Source organism: Protopterus annectens, chromosome 1.part0 (genome assembly GCF_019279795.1).
Source record: "Protopterus annectens isolate FY-2018-M chromosome 1.part0, PAN1.0, whole genome shotgun sequence".
Taxonomy (NCBI): domain Eukaryota; kingdom Metazoa; phylum Chordata; order Ceratodontiformes; family Protopteridae; genus Protopterus; species Protopterus annectens.
This window is the reverse complement of record NC_056725.1, coordinates 1,913,369,131-1,913,393,398: the sequence shown is the minus strand read 5'-3', so window position 1 is coordinate 1,913,393,398 and position 24,268 is coordinate 1,913,369,131. Positions and strand designations below refer to the sequence as shown.

General features: G+C 43.2%; 1 protein-coding gene across 2 annotated transcripts in view; it reads right to left on the bottom strand.

The window, feature by feature from the left end:
• The window catches only part of SENP6 (SUMO specific peptidase 6), a gene marked incomplete in the record, with an annotated part of 3,063,818 nt that overhangs the window by 2,250,784 nt on the left and 788,766 nt on the right, over positions 1–24,268 (bottom strand). For both annotated transcript variants that reach the window (XM_044070093.1, XM_044070102.1), the window contains 1 exon segment: positions 751–818. In XM_044070093.1, coding sequence (XP_043926028.1) covers positions 751–818 — 68 coding nt within the window.

Sequence of the window (24,268 nt, the reverse complement as noted above, 5' to 3'; positions counted from 1 at the left end):
ATATGCTCAAAAATTAAAAAAAAAACCCCTCAAGAGAATCTGAGGTACATTACTTGGTGGGGCATTATGGGTAAAGGGAGGATCTCAAGAGTTCTTGGATCTTTTGATCTGATACAAGCGGCCAAGTCGGATGAGAGTCTTGAATCTGAACCCATCATTTGAGGAAAGAACTGAAAGGACAACATCAGATACGTTATTACAACTCCGACACAAACGTTAGACACAAACGTTAGACTTAAACCTGCCCCAAAAACTACCACTGCACTAAAACTATGGCATAAAGCAAATAAATTATACAGTTCAAAAGCAAAGTTTAAATCCTTTTGTAAAAAAAAAAAAAAAAAAACAGCTTACCTACAGATGGAAACCGTAGTGTATTTAGTGTTTTTATAATACCAAGAATGAATAAAATACGATTTTTTTTTATGAGATGGAATCTAGGGAGTACTCTTTCCAAAGACTGCTCCATATAAGTTAAATTTAGAATGAGAAGGTAAACTTAGCAGATTACACTAATCCAGCACACATGAAAAGTTTAGACAGAAAAAAAAAACAGCCAAGATAGGAGCTCAAATGCAACAGCTTGGTGAACTCGACACAATGAATGACATCCCACAAACTGAATATAAAATAAAATATGTGTACACAAACTATGTTAACCCCTGTTGTGTTTACAAACAATATGACTACAATGAGCAATCTTGTTAGCAAGAGAGATACACAATCAAACTAGGGGCAAAGAAAAGTTACCTGATCCTTTGGGATACTGTAATACACTGTGATCAGAGTCTGTCTTCTGTACACTAGGATATTCCTTCCTGAAAGAGAGGAATGAGAAATTAGCACTTAATTGTAAAGGTTTAAACAAGACATTAAAAAATAAGTTTTGGAATAAAGCTGGCATTTTCATGAGTTTCAATGATCATTACTTTTTAATTACAATAAAAGTCACTGTTTTTCAAGATTAAGACTCCTAGATGCCCATTTAACATGCCATTTAATATACAATTCCCAACTAAAATCTTTCTGCAAAACTATTAGAAATTCATCTGAAACTAAGTTGGTAGACAGAAACCCAAGACTGTGCTGGTTTACAAGTGTTCCCCCCAGTGCAGATTACTTCAGTATTTACACTAAGCAAGGAACAATGAAAATAAAAAAGCTTATCAAATTTACTTGTGACTGTAAACGCACTTTTAAGAAGACAGATCCTTTCCTGGCCAAAGTATTACGTAGGTGGGCCTTCTAGACTTGTGCAGAATGGTTTTGACAATAACATACTACACATCATCCAGCTTCAAAATGATCTCCTGCTCCCCCATTGGAAGACATTGTGGATAAGCTCTTAAACAGTACTACACATTTGGCCCTTAATTGTTACTAGCACTCCCTGCCACCCAATTTACATATCTGGGATACTACGACTATTGCTTGGAAAGCTTTTAAACATTTACAGTCTTTCTCCACTTACAGAATTGGACTATGGAGGTGCCAATATGGGGAAATTCTTATCTCAGAGTAGCTGGATTAACATTAATATGGAAAGACTGGATAACGAAAGGTGTTAACAACATAGGCCCATCAGTACAAGTGGTTGATGGCAGTTTGTGTTTTAATCTTTTTTTTTAGAATTGCAAATAATTTTCAATATTCTGCATCAAAACATTTTGGAAAGAGATACAGTTAAGATAGATTTTCCCTCCCACTCCTTACAGAAAACTTTATTCACATATGGCAAGCACTCAGGAATATGGTCTGTTCAACCAAAGAGTATAATACTTCCCATCTGTGTCTTCTTCTAATCAAGCATTTATTGCCCAAAACCTCTGTGATGACAGATGAGTACATTATTTAGTTTATCAGCAACAATGATTATATGTCTCTCAATATAAGCAGGTGCAAATACTGAAGTAACTCTCTTCTACCCCCAAACTGCAGACACATCAGATTAGACTGATTTTTCAATGGTCACTGGACTCCTGTTCATATGTTAGTAAAGGGCCTAATTTTATCTCTAGGCCATTGAGGAGTCCTAGTCAATGAGCTGCACATACTTTGGAAATACCCAAAGGTTGTTCCTATCTGGGAAACAATCAAGGATGCATTATTTAACCATCTACATATTTCTATTCCATTAGGCCCATTGATATGAGTGCTAGGTTCATATTTAGCTTTCAGCAGTCTGCCTGGGACCCAAACAATGTGGGTACTGCAACTCTAAGTAATAATTAGGCTATTTATGGCATTTGAATAGAGACTACCTAGACTTTCATCTGCCATAAATTTTAAGAGCTTCATGATGAAAGTACAGTTGTGTAAGAACTTACCATAACAATAGATGTCTTGCTGATCACTCTTGCAGTATTCATAACAAATGGGTTTGTAGTTCACTGACATTCGGCCAGGGTACCAAAGCTTTCCTTTCCAAGGTCATACGTCTGGATGATGACCTCAAATCATCAGCAAAGGTGTATAAAATTGGATGTACGTGTGAGACTCTCAGACTAATTCCATGCCAGCAATAGCCTGAAGAAAATTGAGGAAGGAGACTGGTCAGCAAGGCGGGGTTTAGTCTCAATAGGTAAATAACTGCCCTCCCAGAGGTGATGTAATATCCTGGAAGAATGTGTGCACGTCTGTGTGTAAGACATACCTTTCTGTGCCAACAGTTAGAGAAAGGAAGAGAAGGGGGATAAGGTGGAAAAGAAGGAATACTTTAACAGTGATAAGTAGGACATCATACTGTTACACAACTGTACTATGTCTTCAATGAGATACTGCTGCAGCACTCATAACAGATGGGTGATTCCAGAGCTGTGGAAAGAAAGAAAGGTGGCAGGCTTAAATTGAAGGAGAAGACAGAGTCCGGGAGGCCAGACAGAAATGTTCTGGTAAACACTGCATTGGACCTAGAGAAGGCATATAGCTTGTAGTGTTTATTGAAGTTTTGGATGGATTACCAGGTAACTCTAAAATGGACCTAGTGTCCACCCCCTTGTAGAAGGCACCAGATGAAGCCACTGCTTGAGTGGAGTGTGCTTTCACCAAGTGGGTAAAGTCTTTCCATGGCCCGAGTAGCAGAAGAAAATAGCTTTTGAGATTCAGAATGCAATAATTTGTTTGGAAACTCGCCCTAACTTGGATTCCATGAAGGATACAAACAGCTAGTCTGTTTTTCTGTAAGGGTTAGCTCATTAAACACATTTGGCATGAAGGAAAGATTGGCTCTAAAGCTTAACCTATCTTTGTGGAAGATGAGAAGTGGGGGGATACCCATAAGAGCATGGAGTTCAGAGACTGCAGGCTGAAGTCAGGGCCAGAAGGAGCACTGTTTTCCCAGTACAGAATTTGAGACTAGCAAAAGCAGCCAGTTTAAACGGGGGTAAAGTGAGTTCTTTCAAAACAAAATTTAAGGCCTACAGTAGGGCAATAGGCTTCCTTGAGGATTTAAGGTGCAAAACCCTTTTCAGAAAAAGCTTAACCTCTGTCCTGGACATGAGTGGGGGCTCCAAAGGAAGACAAGCATTAATAGCAGAAAAGTGAGCCTTAATGGAAGAGTAGGCCAACCCTGAATGTAGTTAAGTCTCACAGGTATTGGAGCACTGTGGGGATGTCAGACAAAAGGGGATGCAATTTGAGCTTAAGGCACCAGACCGAGAATCTCTTTCACTTGGCTGTAAGGCTTCCTGGTATTGTGTTTCTTGCAGAACCTGAACAACCTGTTCAGAGATGTGTCTTGTAGGGATTAAAATCCTAGCACCCAGAGAGTTAGACTGAGTGAGGCCAGATGGGAATGAAGAAGCTACCTTTCTGTTGAGTGATTAGATCTGGTTGAGGGGGGATTTTCCAGCAGTGTCCCTTGGATACATGGAAACAGGAGTGGGAACCAGTGCTGTCTTGGCCAGAAAGGTGCCATAAGGAGGAGTTTTGGAGATTTCTCCTGGGCCTTGAGTAGGACCTTGGAAGCGAAGGGGGATATGCATAAAGGAACTTTCCCATCCAGTAGAAGAAAAAGGCATCTGTCTTCCAGGCTAGAGGTGATGTGCTCCTTAAGCAGAAAAGTGGGAGTAGATGATGCTCCAGGGTTTATCCGAGGTGTTCCTCACCAGAGAGTGATAGATTTGAAGATCTCTGTGTTAACAGACTATTCAAGCGGGTCTTCCATGCTTAGACAGTCTGCCAATATGTTTTGTTGAGAGGAACTATAAGTCACAGCAAGTCTGAGAGACATGTCAGAGGCTAGGTGCCAGACCTCCTGTGCCAGCCTGCACAGGAGGGTATGATCTTATGCCTCCCTGCTTGTTTATGTACCACATTACCATGGTGGTGTTTGTGTACTCCAACAGACTGCCTGGTTTCCAAAGATGTGAAATTTCTGCAAGGAGTGCTCTCATTTCCTTTAGGTTGACGTGTTCTTTCACTACGTGAGCAGGGCACTTTCCTTCAACTCTGTGGTCTTCTATCCAAGCCCCTCATGGCCAATCCAAGGCATCTGTAAACAGGACTTGGTTGCAGTGAAAAGAAGACCTGAGTTGAGAGCAACCTGGTTGCTACACCAAGGGAGTTCCTTCTTCACACAAGGAACAGGAAGGGTGCAGGCCTTGAGAGGGGGTGAATGTGTTGGGTCCACACATTTCAGAAACCACTGTATTTTCCTCATGTAGTCTGGTGAGAGGAAGCATAGGGATTGTAGCAGCCATGAGCCCCAGGGTCATGAGGGCTTGTCTCACCAAGCAATGAGCCTAGTTACAGGACTTATTGGATCTTATCACATAATCTTTAGTAACATGTGAGTTTTTGAGTATCACATGACCACTTTAAAGTAATTATTTGGCTGGAAATACTTTTTATATTGTCTGATGAAGTTTTGTCAAGGTACTTAACTAAAGCGCTTACAATAAATTGGTGTTTCTTTTATCTTTTGTCATTGCCTTTTTTCATTTTAGGAAGTTTTTCACGTTTTGTATTTTTGTCCAATTAAAAAGCATTAGGAACTCTCTGACTAGAAAGATGACTTTCTCCACAGGAAAACAGGCATGCATAGGGGAGGTGTCCAGGCTGCGACTCAGAAAAGTCAACTGTTCAGTGGGACTGAACTGGGATTTTTGGCAATTGATGGTGAACCCCAGAAAAGTCAAAATTCATACAGTATAATGAAGCTGTTGGAAAAGTGTGACCTGGACAAAACCTGGAGTAGGAGGTCGTACAAGTAAGAGAAGATATGTAACTAAAAATAAAATTCCGACCACAAGTAGTAAACGAAAACTTATTAAAACAACCGACTAAGCGCTTTCACCTTAGACATAAAAGGCTTCTTTCAGAGTCATTCACAATACATCCAACACCGCCCTTATATAACACCATAATTAGTACAACCAATCAAATACTTCCTACATTCTTTCAAAAGTGTAAACCATAAATTTAAAGTAATATGACAAGGCTGTTCATTTTTTAAGAAATCCACAATATTACTTTAAAAATTCAATCAACCATGAATATCAATTTGCATATTTGGAAATATCAAATTACATATTTATATTTAAAATGCCCATATCACTTGGTTCTTTCACAATTGTGCAAAAGCTAACAACTTACTTTTTCCTATATGACCAAAGCCCTTTGCTTTAGTATTGGTATCAAGGAAACAGCATCATTAAGTCCTGGTGCCATTGTAGCATTCAATCTAAGTTGCCATTTTGCCTCCCTTACCTCAACCTCAGTTTCTTATCACCCTCATTTTCTGTCTGCAAAACTATTACAAAAAAGATAAATCTTTTAAAATCAACATATTTAGTACTGTGAAGAAAGAGCGTGTTATGCACGTCTTTGTTTTTAATCGCTATTCTATCCCTGAGCCTACATGTAGTTTTACCTATATAAAATCCAGGGCAGGAGGTACAAGTTGCTAGGTAAATCACATAAGTTGAATTGCAGTTGCATTTACCAGGACATTTTTAAGCGCAATTTGAACTAACTACTGATACATAAGGGCCATCATTAATGAACTTGCACAACCTATAAGCCCCACATTTGAACATTAATGACCTGCACTGCATTAGTTTATTTTTATTTCCATGCCTATCCAAAATGTTTTTAATATTTCTACCCCTGCTATTTATGTCCAAGTCTTTCTTTGGTTTCTTGTTCAAAACATGTCTCCCAACTTTTGTTAATATTAATCATAGTCGGGGTCAACTTATTGTAACGCAAAACAATAGCGTCCCATTCCCTAGTTTTCTGAGTAGCTTGTAATTGACCTCCACCCATTTCAAGAATCGGCTGGTATAATACATGCCTTTTTTCAGTTATTTCACTTTCATCACAACCTTTAGTGGGTACCCCCTCTCCAAGAACAAACCTATTAAGATGTACAGTTCATTGCTAAAGGTTCTCTCATCACTTATGAGATGGGAATACCTCACCATCTGTCCTTTTATTATACTTATTTTTTGATGCAGATGATGACAACAATTATAATGAAGTAATGTATTAGAAAAAGTTTATTTTCTAAAGATGGTACTATGCAGTTTGTCATCCTCCTCATTAACCCAAAGATGTACATCAAAAAAATCAATTTCTTTGGGTTTCCATCTAGTAGTAAACTTCAAAAACGAAGTTGTAGAATTCAGATACTCGACAAATTCAAGGGCTTCCCTTTCATCACCTTGACATAAAATTAGGATGTCATCCAGAAATCGGTTGTAAGATTTTCTCTCTCTATAACTGGAGTGTCAAAATTATATTTTCTCTCCCATTCCAGTAATACCACGTTTGCAAATATGGGGGGCATTCCACCCCCATAGCCACACCTGATATCTGGTGGAATAACTCTCCGTCAAAGGTAAGAAATTGTTTCTCCAAACAATTTCCATAATTTCCACCAAACAATTAACTTTAGTCTTGTCACCTTTTTCATTTTTCAATAAACTCTCCTGAAACATCTCAAGTCTACTCTCATGTGGAATAACAGAGCATAGGTTTATGATGTCTATTGTCAAACAAGAAGAACCTAATTCTCTGTTTGATTTCAGTCTTTCAAGACAGTGCCAGGAGTCCTTGACAATATGTTCGGCATCCCTCACCACCAGTCCTAGAATTTTGTCCACCCCTGCTGCCAAAGGTTCAGTTTTTTGACCCTTTTGCTGATACTATGGGTCTAAAGGGTGGATTATGTAGATTTTTCTGGACTTTAGGGATGCTGAAAATTTTGGGAGTTATTGGTTTTTCCACTGTAAAAAATCTTAAATCATTCTGGTCAATTACACCTTGAAAAAATGCATTGGACAAGAAAAAAATCAATTCTCATATAAGCCCTATTAACTTAATTTCTAGAAACCCTAGAATAGGTGGAGGGGTCATTAAGTATCTCAAACATTTTCGAAACAATATATCTGAGGCATGATAACTAACACCCCACCTTTATCAGATTTCATAATCCAGAGGTTGTTGTCTCCAGTTAGGGGTGTGAGAGCTTCTTTTTCTTCTACTGATAAATTTCTTGTCTGTCCCACTTCACTGTTGTTACCTTCCTCATCTCTTTTTCACACATTTTTTTTCAAATAATGTTGTTTCATAACTATTGGGGGGGGTAAACACACTTTTCCTTCTCAGATTCCTGGATTCCCTCACAGTGTTCGAAATAGTGTGTCCCTGAAAACATAGTCTCAAATTCAGCTGTCTCGCATATAATTTCAAATTAATTAAATTGTCAACTATGTCAGACTTAAAATCAGGAACAAAGGAGAGTGTGTTTCATCCACATTTAAATCATTAAAGTTATAAATCGTGAAACCCTGTTTTTTGATAATATCATATTCTAACAAACCATCACAATTTGTTACAACAATGGTCTCAAAATCATTACAATCATTGTGCAAATAGCACAGTTGTGTACACTTAAAATAAATGTAGATGTTCGAGTGTAATCACTGTTGTAGTCATCACACTTTGGTTATCCAGCCAGGGGTAGCCCTCAGTCAGCCTGAATACCAGAGGCTTAGTATTTCTGCGTCGGTTGCTGTCACTCCAGGATTGACATCAGGTCGTCCGTGGTATAAAATCAGGCAGCTGACGCCATTACATCAATTTTTCTTGCCCCAACTGTCAGGAGCCCCCAAATAGGGAGCGAGGTTATGGTGGAAGAACACCACCAGTAGAAAGTAAATACCAAAAATTCCCTGTAAGGAGAGAGGAAGAGAGAGAGAGAGAGAGACAATGGGGATGGGGGGTGGGAAACCAGGACTGCAACAGTGAATACACTCGAACATCTACATTTATGTTAAGTGTACACAACTGTACTATGTTCTTCATGTTTCACTGTTGCAGTTATCATGCTTGAGTTGATTCCCAAAGCTGAAGAAAAGGGTGGAGGCAATCAAGAAGACTGGAGGCTGGCTAGGATGCCCTGCAAGACTGCGGTGGCAAAGCCTGTCCGGGATTTGGAGAAAATAGGCAGGTGGTAATGCTTGGTGAAGGTATTAACAGAAGTCCATGTTGCAGCCTCCAGGATGTCCCTGGTGGGGAACCCTCTGAGAAAAGAGGTGGAGGTTGCCCTGGTGGAATGCATCCTGACCCCCTTTGCGGGTGGTTTTCCATGCTGTTTGTAGCAGAAATGGATGCAGTGTGCTATCCATGTGGAGATTGTTTAGATATGGCCTTGCCCTCTGCCCCTGCTGCGAAGCTGACTAGCAATTGGTCAGTTTTTCTAAAATATTTAGTCCAATCCAGATAGAACCTGAGCTGTCTGTGCACATCTAGAGAGTGCAGAATCTTTTCCCCTTTGTTTTGTGGGTTAGGGAAAAAGGTGGGCAAATTAATGGATTTGTTGAGAGCCACACTGGACACCACTTTAGGCATGAAGGATGGGTTATAGTTCTGAGGGAGACCCTGTCAGCATGGAAAATAATAAAGGGCTCTACAGTCATGAGTGCTTGTAGCTCTTAAACTCTTCTAGCTGGAGTGATGGCCAGAAGCAAGGCTGTTTTCCAAGAGAGGAAGTTTAACTCTGCTGAAGCTGCAAGCTCAAAAGGGGGTAGGGTGAGCTTTTCCATACAAAGGTAAGGTCCCAAGCTGGGGTAGAAGCTCTTCTGGGTGGTCTTAAGTGGTTAGCCCCACTTAGGAACTGTTTGATGAGAGGGTGTGAGAAAAGAGGAGGCTCTATGCTGTAATGAGCAGAGATGGCAGAGGCATGAATTGTAATAGAAGAGAAGGACAGACCCCTGTGCAGTAGGTATGCCAGACAATCCAGGATGGGAAGTAGGGAGGGCTGTGCTAGTGCATCTGGCCTCACGTATAACACCCAGGACCTATTTGCTTAGGCTGGCAGCTGGAGGAGAGGTCAGGGAATAAGCCAGGCTGCCAGGTTCAGAGTCTGCAATTGTGGATGCATGAATTCTCCATTCTTCTGGGTCAGGAGTGTTGGGATATGAGGTAGGCTCCATGGTGGCAGGGGTGACAGACTGCGCAGCAGTGTGTACCAGTGCTGGCATGGCCAGTCTGGGGCAATCAAGATTGCCCTTGGTTTTTCCTCCCTTATTTTGAGCAGTACCTTTGAAATGAGTGGTAGAGGGGGGAAATGCGTAAATCGAGAGGTTTACCCATTGAAAGTATACAGCATCCATTTTCCAGGACTTGCTGCGAGGTTCCCTGGTGAAGAATTTGCTGAGCTGATGATTGGAGTGAAAGGCAAAGAGGTCCACCTTCGGAGTACCCCATTTCTGGGTTACAAGGTTGAAGGTTCTGTGGTCTAGCTGCCACTCGTGTGGGTCTAGCAGGTTTCTGCGCAAGTTGTCTGCCAGAGAGTTTAGGGAGCCTGCAGGAATTGTGCTAGCAGGCGTACATGCATGGCTGAGGCCATGTGCCAAAGGGGCATGGCGAGCCTTCAGAGAGGATAAGAGTGAGTCCCTCCCTGCTTGTTGATATACCACAACACTGTGGTGTTGTCTGTTTTGTTCACTACAAGAAGAAATGGCCTTATAAATCAAAGAGGAAATGGCTTGTTTACAGACAGCCAAACCCAAAGTCTTGGGATAACAAGAAACAAAAAAACTGCTCTGATTTGTGAATAACTTCAGCCTTATCCAAATAATATTTGAACTGCTACACAAATCCCAGGTGTGAAGACCCTTCTCACTGGCAGACTGTGCAAAAGGAAAAAAAAGAAGAAAGATAAACAGACTGATAAAGGGACCACCTTAGGCATAAAAGGATTAGTATGAAAAGAGACCCTGTCTCTATGGAAGACTAAAAAAGGAGGAAAAGCCATGAGAGCCTAACTTTCAGACACACTCTTGGCTGAAGTGATAGCCAAAGGAACAGTCTTCCAAGTAAGCTGAATAGGCAAGCTCAAAAGGAGCCAGAGTCAGTTTTTCAAGTACAAAGTTAAAGTCCCTGGAAGGAGTAATAGACTTTCTGGGAGGTCTGATAAGAATGATGCCTTTAAGAAATTGCTTGACCTCAAACCTACAGGTCAAAGGAAGATTTAAGGGGAGACTAGCAGAAACTGCTGACAGGTGAGCTTTAACTGAAGAATATGCCAACCCAGTGAGGAGCAGATCACAGAAGTGAGAGAGAACCAGAGGAACATCCATGGGCAGAGGATCCTAATGTGAGAAGCACCAGACAGAAAAATCACTTCCATTTGGACATATATGATTTTACCAGGTAGTGGGTTTCCTAGCCTCCTGCAGGACTCAAAGCACATCCTCAGAAAAAAATGTGTCTGAAAGGGATCAAAAACCCCATCACCCACAGAGTAATTTGAAAACTGGACAAATTAGGATGGATAAGAGATCTCTTTGTCTTGTGTAAGAAGATCAACCTAGTAAGGTAAAGTACAGTTGTGCACACTTGCCATAAATGTAGATGTTCGAGTGTATTCACTGTTGCAGTCATTACATTTGGGTTATCTGCTTGCAGGTAGCCCTCAGTCAGCCTGATTATCAAAGTCTTGGGTCCTGCGCCGGTTGCTGTCTCATCTTCCATGACGTCAGGTAGTCAGGGGTATAAAGCATGCAGCCGACGCCATTACATCAGTTTTTCTTGCCCCAGATGTCAAGTGCCCCCATAATGGGAAGCAATTATATATATAAGGTTACACCTCCTACAAAAAAGCAAATACACCAGAAAGCTTTAACCATAGTAGGCAAGAATAAAGGTATAGTCAATAAAAGTCAGGGGGCTGGAGGGAGGGTAACCAGGACTGCAACAGTGAATACACTCGAACATCTACATTTATGTTAAGTGTACACAACTGCACTATGTTCTTCGTGTTTCACTGTTGCAGTTATTACATTTGGGTAAATTTCTAAAGCTAAGGAAGGGAGGAGGCAACTAGAAAGCATTATGACCAGCTATAAGGCCCTGCAAGACTGCAGTGGCAAAACCAGCTCTGGATTTAGAAAGAACTGGCAAGTGGTAATGCTTGGTGAAGGTATGTACAGAACTCCAGGTAGCAGCTTCTAGGATGTCCCTGGTAGGGACACCTCTGAGAAAGGCTGTAGAGGTAGATGCAGCCCTGGTTGAATGTGGTCTTATCCCCCTTGGGGGTAGGTTTTCCATGGTGCTTATAGCAGAAATGAATGCAATGGCCTATCCACTTAGAAATGGTTTGCTTTGAAATGACCTTCCCCTCTGCCCCAGCAGTAAATGCAACCAGCAGCTTTTCAGATTTCCTGAGAGGCTTAGTCCTGTCCAAGTAAAATCTAAGATGTCTGTGCACGTCCAAGGAGTGCAGTATTCATTCCCATTTGTTCTGTGGATTAGAAAAGAAGGTTGGCAAATGAATTGACTAATTAAGGGCCACATTGGATACCACCTTGGGAATAAAGGAGGAATTGGTCCTGAGGGATACCCTGTCCGCATGAAAGATGATGAAAGGCTCCACTGCCATGAGGGCCTGTAATACAGACACCCTTCTTGCTGAAGTGATTGCTAGAAGGAAGGCTGTTTTCCAAGAAAGGAATTTCAACTCTGCATTTGCAGCTGGCTCAAAGGGAGGTAGAGTGAGCTTTTACAATACAAAGTTAAGGTCCCAGGCTGGAGTAGGGGCTCTCCTGGGTGGTCTTAAGTTTTTGGCCCCTCTGGGGAATTCCTTCAGCAGTGGATGATAGAAGAGGTCTGGCTCTGTATTATAATGAGCTGAAATGGCCGAGACATGAATTTTGATGGAAGAAAAGGAAAGGCCCTTGTGAAGCATCTCAGTTAAGTATTGAAGAATGTGCGGTAAATTGGACACTGTTGTGTCCTTCCTGTGTTTGGTTCCAGGAAAAAAATCTTTTCCATTTTTCAGCATAGGATTTTCTAGTACTAGGCCTCCTTCAATCCAGAATGACATTATCACTTGCTTGCTGAGGAATAGTAAAGTACAGTTTTGTACCTACCATAAATGTAGATGTTCGAGTGCTAATACAGCTGCAGTAATCACAGATGGGTTTTCTGCCGTCAGGCGGGTCCTCGGTCGGCCGAATTCCAAAGTCTAGGTCCGGAGTCGGTTGTTGTCGCTTTCTTTCCTGACGTCAGTGAGGCAGGAGTATATAAGACACAGCCGACGCCATTTTCTTCAGTCTTTCTTGCCCCAGATGTCAGGTGCCCCCAAAAGGAAGGCAATACATAAATTACAATTATATACATGAAATGCAATATAATCAAAAAACAGTAGTTGCAAGCAAATATACCATAGAAGGATAAACCAATCAGGTTGTATGAAGAGGGGTTAGGCCCTAGGCCTTTACCAAGAGGGGAAGGAGGGAGGGAAAACTGTACTACAGCTGTATTAGCACTCGAACATCTACATTTATGGTAGGTACAAAACTGTACTATGTTCATCGTGCATACAGCTGCAGTAATCACAGATGGGTAGAATCCCAAAGCTACGCACAGGGTGGTAGGCACTAGGTGGAACTGGGATGAGCCAGAATGCCCTGCAACACAGCAGTGGCAAAGCCTGCTCTAGTTTTGGAATATAAAGGCAGGTGGTAGTGTTTAGTGAAGGTATGCACAGAACTCCAAGTGGCTGCCTCCAAAATATCTTTGGTAGGAACTCCTCTGAGGAAGGCTGTAGAGGTAGCTGTGGCCCTGGTGGAGTGGGATCTGATGCCTGTAGGGACAGATTTTCCATGATAGGAGTAACAAAACCGTATGCAGTGGCCTATCCATTTTGAAATTGTCTGTTTGGTAACTGGCTTCCCTTGAGCTCCTACAGCATAGGACACAAAAAGTTGTTCTGATTTCCTGAAAGGCTTTGTTCTGTCCAAATAATAACGTAGCTGTCTATGGATGTCTAAGGAGTGTAGCAGCCTTTCCCCTTTGTTTTGAGGATTGGGGTAAAAGGTAGGCAAGTGTACGGCTTAATTTAAAGCTACCCTGGATACCACTTTAGGCATAAATGACGGGTTGGTTCGAAGGGAAACCCTGTCCTGATGGAAGATGAGAAAGGGCTGCACAGCCAATGAGGGCTTGTAGTTCCGAAACCCTACGAGCTGAGGTAATGGCCAGGAGGAAAGCTGTTTTCCAGGACAAATATTGCAAATCTGTTGAGGCAGCTGGTTCAAAGGGAGGCAATGTTAATTTTTCTAGAATGTAATTAAGATCCCAGGCTGGAATTGGTTGTTTCCTTGGTGGTCTTATATTCTTAGCCCCTCTGAGGAACTGTCTTAAGAGTGGGTGAGAGAATAAGGGTGGATCTGTGTTGAATTCTGCAGAAATGGCTGAGGCATGGATTTTTATGGAGGAAAATGAAAGTCCACTGTTCAGCAGCTCAGCTAGATACTGTAATACCCGAGGCAAATTCAGTTTTCTAGGGTCCTGGCCTTTTTTCTCATTCCAAGAGCAAAACCGTTTCCATTTTGCGGAGTAAGCCTTTCTAGTAGATGGCCTTCTGGCCTCCAAAATGACATCCTGCACCTCTTTGGGGAGAAGAGTCAGTTGTGGTGTTAAGGAATTTTCCATGCAGCGAGATTGAGTGTTTTCAGCTGACTGTGAAGAGTTTTGTAGCTGTGCTGAGTCAGCAGAAGAGGCATTAGAGGTAGGGACCAGGGAGGAGTATGTGTTAGGCTCCTCAGGAGTGGGTACCAGTGTTGTCTTGGCCAGTCTGGAGCAATCAGTATCATCTTCGGTCTGTCTGCTCTTGCTTTCAAGAGCACCTTGGGCAGAAGAGGCAGAGGTGGGAAAGCGTAAACTGTCCATGCTGTCCAACTGAATGAAAGGGCGCCCACTCTCCAGGCCTTTGGATGAAAGATCCTTGAACAAAACTTTTCCAACTGATGATTCCTGTGGGAGGCGAAGAGATCTATGTCTGGCCTCCCCCACGCTTGGATTATCTTTGTAAACACTTGAGGATGCAACTTCCATTCGTGTGGATCTGTCATATTTCTGCTTAGATTGTCTGCCAGCGTGTTTTCCAAACCTGGCAAGTACTGTGCTTGAAGTTCGATTTGCCATTCCAGAGCCAAGTTCCAAAGTGTCATGGCTAGTCTGCACAGGGGGTATGAATGTGTTCCTCCTTGTTTGTTTATGTACCACATTACTGTGGTGTTGTCTGTTCTTATCAATAATTGTCATGGATGCAGGAAGTCCTTGAAAGCTGTAATTGCATTTATCACTGCTAGCATTTCTTTTTGATTGATGTGAAGGTGCATTTCCTTTTGGGACCATTTGCCCTGAATGCACCTGTCTGTCATGTGCGCCCCCCAGGCGTAATCTGAGGCGTCTGTTGTGATGACTTGATTTGCTTGAGGCTTGCAGAATGGGAGACCTGTGTTTGTTTGACATGCTTGGGCCCACCATAGAAATTCCTTTTGCAAACATGGAATTATTGGTATTATTGTTTCCAAACTGTGGCTGTGCTGAGACCAAAGGTTTTTCAGGTACCATTGAAGTTTCCTCATATGCAACTTTGCACATGGGATTAAAAGAATGCAAGATGCCATGAAGCCCAGAGCCTGCAGGATTTTCCTTGCAGTAAGCCTGGTACAATTTGCTAGTATTTTGAAGTATTGAGTTAGTTGCCCCTGTTTTTCTGGCGTAAGATAGGCCATCTGGGTGTTTGTGTCCAAGATGGCACCCAGGAAAGTTATTTTCTGAGATGGTGTTAGCCTGGATTTCTCTTTGTTGATTGTGTATCCCAGAGAATGCAGTAACCGTGTTACATAAGCCAGATGTTCCAGAAGTATGTGCTTGCTGTCCGCTTGGATCAGGCAGTCGTCCAAATAAGGGTAAATTTGTATTCCTTGAAGTCTGCAGTAGGCAATTACTGATGCCAGGCATTTCGTGAATACTCTGGGTGCAGTAGATAAGCCAAAGGGCAATGCAGAGAACTGATAGTGTATTGAACCTGCAAGAAATCTGAGGTATCTTCTGCAGCTTTGTCTGATTGGGACATGCAGGTATGCCTCCTTGAGGTCCAATGTTACCAGCCAAAACTCCTTGCCCAGCAAGGGAAGAAGCTGCTGTAAAGTGAGCATCTTGAATTTTGGTACGAGTAAGAATGTGCTTAGGATGGATAAGTCCAAAATGGGTCTCCAGTCGGATCCTTTCCTTGGTACCAGAAATAGCCTGGAGTAAAAACCTTGACCTTGCTTGTGAATAGGTACCTCTGGAATAGCTTTCATGTCTATGAGCTTTGAAATTTGTAGTTGTGCCTCTGCCCTTTGATTGTGCGGCAGGTTTGGCATGCCTCTCATTTTTGGAAGAGTGTGAAAATGAAATCTGTAGCCTCTGTTTATAACGTCCAGGATCCACTTGTCTGTTGTGACAATATGCCAATTTCTTGTAAATAATGCCAGTTTTCCTCCCAAGGGTGCTGCCAGCTGAGACTTGCTTGGCATGGAAAACAGGAAGTCATTGGGTTTGTTTCCTGTATTGTTGTGCACCATCTTCGCCACCTCTTGGTGCTGGAGTTTGACATTGCCTGCCTCTATATGATCCTTGTGATTGTCCTCTGCCCCTTGTGCGCCTGTATCTACCTCTTTGGGGCTTGTCCGTGGCTGGAAAGGACCAGTTTTTAGAAGGCCAATTTCTGCTAAAACGTGGTGGTTGAACCTGTAGAAAAGCTTTGACAGTTTGCATAGATTTGGCTTTTTCTTCCATTTTCCGTAGTATCTCCTCAGCATTAGTACCAAATAACACATCCTTTTGTAAAGGAGCATCTAATAGTTTAGCTTTCACATGATCAGGCAAGATTTGTTCCCTAAGCCAGGCATGTCTATGAATGACTGATCCTGTAACAGCAGCTCTGCTTGAGGCCTCTAGGGAATCATAGCCACATTGTAAGGTGTGTTTACCCACTTGTTCTGCACTATGCATCATATCCTGCAACTCCTTCAAGTCTGGTTGTTCAGGTTGAGACATTTTATTTCTTAATTGTGATAACAGAAACTGCTGATATTTAAGCATATGAAAATGACAATTTAAGGCCCTCATGGCTAGGGTGGCCGAGGTATATACTTTTTTTTCCCCCACCTTTCTAAGGATCTTGACTCTCTTTCGGAAGGTAGTGGATTCTTAGCAGTAGAGGCCTTCATTCCCTTGGGGCCTTGAGAAATGGTTTCAGGGTCAGCATTATGGCTTTTGTAAAGAAATTGGTGAGAGTTAGGAACTCTGTACTACCTATCAGGCTTGACTGGGCAGGAGGCAGGGAATCGGGATTAAGGCAAGCCTCCGAAGAAACATCATCAAGTATGTCCAAGACAGGAGGTATCGCCAGAGGTCTGTGTTGAGGTAACAAAAGAAATTCCCCAAGTCTTTTCTTGGAATCAGAAAAGTCTTGGCCTTCCCAATGGAAGTGTTCCCTCAAGGTGTGCAAGGTTTCCCCAAAAGAAAAATCCTCAGGAGGAGATACAGAAGGAATGGACTGCTCTGCATCAGAATCTTCAAAAGGGGAGTAAGAGTGTTCCTCTACATCAGAATGCTCTGAAAAAATGGAGCCCTGATCAGAAGAGGGAGAATCTTCCTCCACTCTGGGTCTCTTGTCTGGAGGGGGTTGGGAACCCCTGATAAGAGTAATTAAATCCTCAGCCATTTTAAGCATCTGCTTTTTAAGCATGGGGCCTGGAGATGGGCCCTGTGCAACAGGCCTCTTGGGATGCCTGGCTGATTTGGACTTGGTAAAGGCCTTAATGGAAAAGGAAGATGAGGGTCTAAAGACACCATGGGTGGAAGTGGACCTGTCCACATTAGAAGGCTCAACGCTCACAGTGGCTTCGGTGGTTGTAGTCTGGGCCGAGGTACCTGTGGTCTCGGTTACAGAAGACACCACCAAAGAAGTGTCGTTGGTAGTCAGGGACTGCATAGGCATCTCGCTGAGAACCAGACCACATGTAGCCGGTTTTGGCGTGGTGTTGGTGGGGACCGCGGACCTCGCGTGTCGGTCCTTGTCCTTACGTTTTTTGGACAAAACGGTAGTCGGAGTCTCCGACGACATTTTATAATCAAAGGCTGTACCAAAAAAGTGTTGGGCGAACTCCGCCCGACGCTTAATATTGCGTTTATTGAAAGTAGCGCAAAAGCGACAGCCCGAGACGTCGTGGTCTGGGCCTAAACAAGGTATGCAGAGGGAATGGAAATCCTTATGCGGTATTTGCTTCCCACAAGAAATACAATTGTTAACTTTTTCTGACATTGGTCTGAGGCAAGAAAAGTTTCAACGGGTACTTAGCTTTAATGAAGACTTCGGTTTCCAATTTTTCGTAAATTCAGGAGCTGGCCGACCGGCACTTGCAAACTGCTTCTGCTTCGGGCACCGCGCGGCAAAAAAGACTGAAGAAAATGGCGTCGGCTGTGTCTTATATACTCCTGCCTCACTGACGTCAGGAAAGAAAGCGACAACAACCAACGCCGGACCTAGACTTTGGAATTCGGCCAACCGAGGACCCGCCTGACGGCAGAAAACCCATCTGTGATTACTGCAGCTGTATGCACGATGAACATCGGAGAGATTATGAAATTGGCCAGGTTACAAGGCTCACAGCTTGTCTGTGGGGAGTCCTTGTGCAGAATTTGTCCAATTGGTAGTTCTGAGGGGAGGCAAACAGGTCTATCTCTGGGCTCTCCCATTTGTTTCTCAAAATGTTGAATATCTTTGGATCCAGTTTCCACTCATGTGGGTCCATGAGATTTCTGCTTAGGTCATCTGCCAGTTTATTTAGCTTGCCCGGCAGGAATTGAGTTTGTAGATTCACTTGGTAGCTCAAAGCTGTGTTCCACAGAGCCATGACTAGTCTGTAGATAGGGTATGAGTGGGTTCCCCCCTGCTTGTTTATGTACCACATAACAGTGGTGTTGTCCATCTTTACCAATAATTGTCCAGGAAGAATGTGGTCCTTTGAAGGCTGTCAGAGCATTCTGTACAGCTAACATTTCTTTTTGATTGACATGCAGGTGCATTTGACTGGAGTTCCATTTGCCCTGAATGCATTTGCCCTGCCAAGTGAGTCTTCCATGCACAGTCTGATGCGTCTGTTACTAGGGTTTGGGCGGCAGGGGGTAGAGCGAATGGCAGTCCTTTGTTTTGGTGGCAGGCCTCTGCCCACCAAAGGGCCTCCATCTTTAGAAAAGGTATGATAAGAATCATTGATTCTAGGTCCTGAGAATGTTGACACCATAGGCTTTTTAGATACCATTGTAGTTTCCTCATATGCAGTCTTGCACATGGAATTAGTAGAATGTAAGACGCCATGAATTCCAGGGCTTGCAGTAGTTTCCTTGCAGATAGCTGGGTCTTTGTGGCCAGTTTTTTGAAGTAGGCTGTCAAGTGAACTTGTTTCTCTGGCATAAGGTAGGCCCATCTGGGAAGCTGTATTCAAGCTTGCTCCCAGGAATACAATTTGCTGTCAGGGTACTAGATGTGATTTCTTTTCGTTTATGGCGTAATTTCTTTATAAATGCCAGATGGTTTAATAGTATGTCCTGGCTTTCTGCCTGAATTAGACAATCGTCCAGGTATGGGTATATCTGAATATTTCTTTGCCTGCAAAATGCAATGACTGGAGCTAGGCACTTTGTGAATACCCGGGGCGCAATAGATAAGCCAAAGGGCAGTGCAGAGTGCATGTAGCCTGCTCTGAATCGTAGGTATGTTCTGCAAGATTCCCTTATTGGGATGTGCAGGTAGGCTTCCTTTAAATCCAGTGTTGCCAACCAGGCATTTTTGCCTAGCATGGGAAGCAACCGATGAAAAGTTATTTTGAATTTTGGGATTACCAAAAAGGTATTTAGGATAGACAGGTCCAGGACAGGACGCCAGGAATTGTCTTTTCTGGGTACCAGGAAAAGTCTTGAATAGAAACCTTGCCCCCATTCTTCTTCTGGGACAGGCTGAATAGCCCTGATGCTTAGAACAGACAGAACTTGCTTTTGAGCCTCAGCCCACTGATTTGGGGGTAGGTCTGGCCAACCATTTGGGGTTGGTAAGGAGTGGAAGTGAAATCTGCATCCTTGGGAAACTATATTTAAAACCCATTTGTCTTGGGTAATGAGGTCCCAGTTTTTTGCATGCAGGGCGATCTTTCCCTCAATAGGAACAGTCAGTTGAGCTGGGCTTGGAAGGTTTAAAGTTAAGTCATTGTGACAGTTTACCATAGGGGTGTCTTACTACCAGCTTTGGAATGTGTATACCTTCTCACCCCATCTGTCCTGGGTCCTGGAATCTCTATCAGAGGGGGTAGGGTTTTTGTCAGTTGTAGCCTTAATGTCTTTGGGTCCCTGGGAAATGGTCTCAGGATCCGCAGTAGGAATCTTAACGAGGAACTTGTGAGAGTCAGATACCCTATAATACCGGTCAGGTTTTCTGGGAGCCAGAGATAAAGAGTCAGGGATCAGGCTAGATTCCGAGAAGGCATCATCTACAATGTCCAGAACAGGAGGGATAGCTAAAGGCCTGTGTTGAGGTCGGAGTAAGAATTCCCTAAGCCTCTTTTTGGAGTCGAAGTAATCCTGGCTTTCCCAGCGGAAATGCTCCCTAAGAGTATGCAAGGTTTCATCAAAAGAGAAATCCTCTGGAGGGGAAGCAGAGGGAATGGAGTCCTCTGCATCAGAATCCTCATAGGTAGATAAGGGCAACTTCTGGCTGTCAGAGAAAAAAAGAAGTTATGTACCTATCATAACGTTCCATGTTAGTCGTCTTCATCTCGCCTTCCTTCTTGCTGTTTGGGTTCGGAGCGAGCTGATCCTCGGCTCTGACTCAGCCATCTTCTATAGCACAAGAGCTGTTTACTGGCTCAAGGCTACCCCTTATCCCAGAATTCCCAGCTTCAGCTACCCATATCTCGTTTGTGATAGCGCACACTAGACATAAGTAGAGTAACCAGTTACCTAAAAACTGGTTGTCCAATACAACTAAACAAGGAAAGAGTCATAAAATACCTGGTATGTGAAGTAATAAAAGATACTCAACCAGTGAAAACAAAAGGAACTCCTCTCAAACCTCTAGGAAGGGGGAAGGAGGGAGGGACGCAAGAAGGAAGGTGAGATGAAGACAACTAACATGGAACGTTACGGTAGATACATAACTTCTTTATGTTAAGTTGTCCATCTTGCCTTCATTCTTGCTGTTTGGGACAGTGTCCCTAGCACCTAAAATCCCGGGTGGCTCATTGGAACAGACTCTTCAGAACAGTAGAACCAAAGGAAGCTCTGTTCCTGGAGACCACACCCACCTTGTAATGAGAGATAAAAGTATGAGGGTTTGCCCAAGTGGCAGCTGCACAGAATGAGTCTATGGGCAACAGACTGAAAGGCTACAGAGATGGCTAATGCTCTAGTAGAATGATCTTTTGGTTTAGCTGGTAGCGCTTTATTTTGTAACTGATAAAGGCAACAGTATCAGATAACCATCTGGATAAGGTCACCTTAGAAACTGGAAGGCCTTGGTTTGTTGAAAGCATAAGAAAGAAATAACTGGTCTGACTTTCTTAGTTCCTTAATTCTATGGAGGTAAAAACGCAATTGTCTGTGCACATCCAGTTGGTGGAGCTTGTATTCTGCCTTGTTGCTGTGATTGGGAAAGAAAACAGAGATCTATGGATTGATTTAAATTGTTCTCGGAGCAGACTTTAGGAATAAAGGATGGATTGGTCCTCAGAAAAACTCTGTCCTTGTGAAACACCAGGTAAGGAGGATGAAAGTACAGTTTTGTACCTACCATAAATGTAGATGTTCGAGTGTTGACACTGCTGCAGTCATTACACTTGGGTTATCCTGCCTTCAGGCTGTCCCGCAGTCGGCCAGAGTTCCAGTGTCTTGGTCCGGCGTCGGTTGCTGTCGCCTCCTCCCTGACATCAGTGCGACAAGGGTATATAAGATGCAGCTGACGCCATTTTCTTCAGTTTTTCTTGCCCCAGATGTCAGGTGCCCCCAAATAGGTAGGCAATTCAAACTGCTAGTAAACAATACAAAAGAAAAGCAAACAACCATTTTTAGTTACCAGCAAATACTCCCCCCATAGGTAATAAAGGGTAGATGCCCTAGGTAAGTACAAGAAAGTAAGAGGGGAAGGAGGGAGGGTAACCGGGACTACAGCAGTGCCAACACTTGACCATCTACATTTATGGTAGGTACAAAAAGTACAGTTTTGTACCTACCATAAATGTAGATGTTCGAGTGCTAATACAGCTGCAGTCATAACAGATGGGTTCTCCTGCCGTCAGGCGGGTCCTCGGTCGGCCGAATTCCAAAGTCTAGGTCCGGCGTCGGTTGTCGTCGCTTCTTCCCTGACTTCAGTGCGACAGGGGTATAAAAGAACCAGCAGACACCATTTTCTTCAGTTTTTCTTGCCCCAGATGTCAGGTGCCCCCAGAAGGGAGGCAATACATGAATTTATGTAATAGTGCAGTGCAAAATAATCAAAAAACAGTAGTTGCAAGCAAATACACCATAAATGAATACCCCAATCAAGTTGTATGAGGAGGTGTTAGCCAACAGGCCTGCCCCAAGAGGGGAAGGAGGGAGGGAAACCTGGACTGCAGCTGTATTAGCACTCGAACATCTACATTTATGGTAGGTACAAAACTGTACTATGTTCATCATGCATACAGCTGCAGTCATAACAGATGGGTAGAATCCCAAAGCTAAAAAAGGGGTGGTAGGCATTAGGTGGAACTAGGAGGAGCCAGGATGCCCTGCAAGATTGCAGTGGCAAAGCCTGCTCTAGATTTGGAGTATAATGGTAGGTGGTAGTGCTTGGAGAAGTTATGCACAGAACTCCAAGTGGCTGCTTCCAAAATATCTTTGGTAGGTACTCCTCTGAGGAAAGCTGCAGAGGTAGCTGTGGCCCTTGTGGAGTGAGACCTGATGCCTGCAGGCACATTTTTACCATGAAAAGAGTAACAAAAGCGTATGCAGTGGGCTATCCATTTTGAGATTGTCTGTTTGGAAATTAGCTTCCCTTGAGCTCCTATAGCATAGGACACAAGGAGGAGTTCTGATTTTCTGAAAGGCTTTGTTCTGTCCAAATAATAATGTAGCTGTCTGTGGATGTCCAAGGAATGTAGTAGTCTCTCCCCTTTGTTTTGAGAATTAGGGTAAAAGGTAGGTAAGTGAATAGCCTGATTCAAAGCTACCCTGGATACCACCTTTGGCATAAAGGACGGATTGGTTCATAAGAAAACTCTGTCCTGATGGAAAATGATGAAAGGCTGCACAGACATGAGGGCTTGTAGTTCCGATAACCTGCGAGCTGAGGTGATAGCCAGAAGGAAGGCTGTTTTCCAGGACAAATATTGCAAATCTGTTGAGGCAGCTGGCTCAAAAGGAGGCAAGGTCAGCTTTTCTAGAATGAAATTGAGGTCCCAAGCAGGTATTGGTTGTTTCCTTGGGGGTTTTATATTCTTAGCCCCTCTGAGGAACTGTCTTAAGAGGGGATGAGAGAATAAAGGAGGGTCGGTGTTGTAATCTGCAGAAATGGCTGAGGCATGGATTTTGATGGAGGAGAATGAAAGTCCACTGGTTAGCAGCTCAGCTAGATACTGTAATATTTGAGGTAAATTCAGTATTCCAGGATTCTGGCCCTTTTTCTCATTCCGGGCACAAAATCGCTTCCATTTTGCAGAGTAAGCTTTCCTAGTAGAAGGCCTTCTGGCCTCCAAAATGACATCCTGCACCTCCTTGGAGAGTAGGGTCTGTTGTGAAGTTAAGGAATCTTCCATGCGGCCAGATTGAGTGTTTTCAGCTGACTGTGAAGAGTTTTGAAGCTGTGCTGAGTCAGAAGAAGAGGCATTAGAGGTAGGGTCCATGGTGGGGAATGCGTCAGGCTCCTCAGGAGTGGGTACCAGTGCTGCCTTGGCCAGTCTGGAGCAATGAGAATCATCTTTGGTCTGTCTGCTTTGGTTTTTAATAGAACTTTGGGCAGCAGAGGAAGAGGTGGAAAGGCATAAACTGTCATTGTTGTCCAACTGAAAGAGAGCGTCCACTCTCCAGGCCTGTGGATGAAAAGTCCTTGAGCAGAATTTTGTCAATTGGTGATTTTTGTCGGAGGCAAAGAGATCTATGTCTGGCCTTCCCCATGCTTGAATTATTTCTGTAAAAACTTGAGGGTGCAACTTCCATTCGTGTGGATCTGTCATATTTCTGCTTAGGTTGTCTGCCAGCGTGTTTTCCTTGCCTGGCAAGTACTGTGCTTGAAGTTCGATTTGTAATTCCAGAGCCATGTTCCAAAGTGACATGGCCAGCCTGCATAAAGGGTATGAATGGGTTCCTCCCTGTTTATGTACCACATTACTGTGGTGTTGTCTGCCCTTATCAATAGTTGACCTGGATGCAGAAGGTCTTTGAAAGCTATAATAGCATTTATTACTGCTAGCATTTCCTTTTGATTGATGTGTAGGTGCTTTTCTTCTTGGGACCATTTGCCCTGAATGCACCGATCTGTCATGTGCGCCCCCCAGGTGTAGTCCGAGGCGTCTGTTGTGATGACTTGATTTACTTGAGGCTTGCAGAATGGGAGACCTGTGTTTCTTTGGCATGCTTGAGCCCACCACAGAAATTCCTTTTGAAGACATGGAATCAGTGGTATTACTGTTTCCAAATTGTGGCTGTGTTGAGACCATAGGTTTTTCAGGTACCATTGAAGTTTTCTCATATGCAGCTTTGCACATGGGATTAGTAGGATGCAAGATGCCATGAATCCCAGAGCCTGCAGGATTTTCCTTGCAGTCAGCCTGGTGAAATTTGCTAGTTTTCTGAAGTATTGAGTTAGTTGCCCCTGTTTCGCTGGTGTGAGGTAGGCCATCTGGGTGTTGGTGTCCAAGTTGGCACCCAGGAAAATAATTTTTTGTGA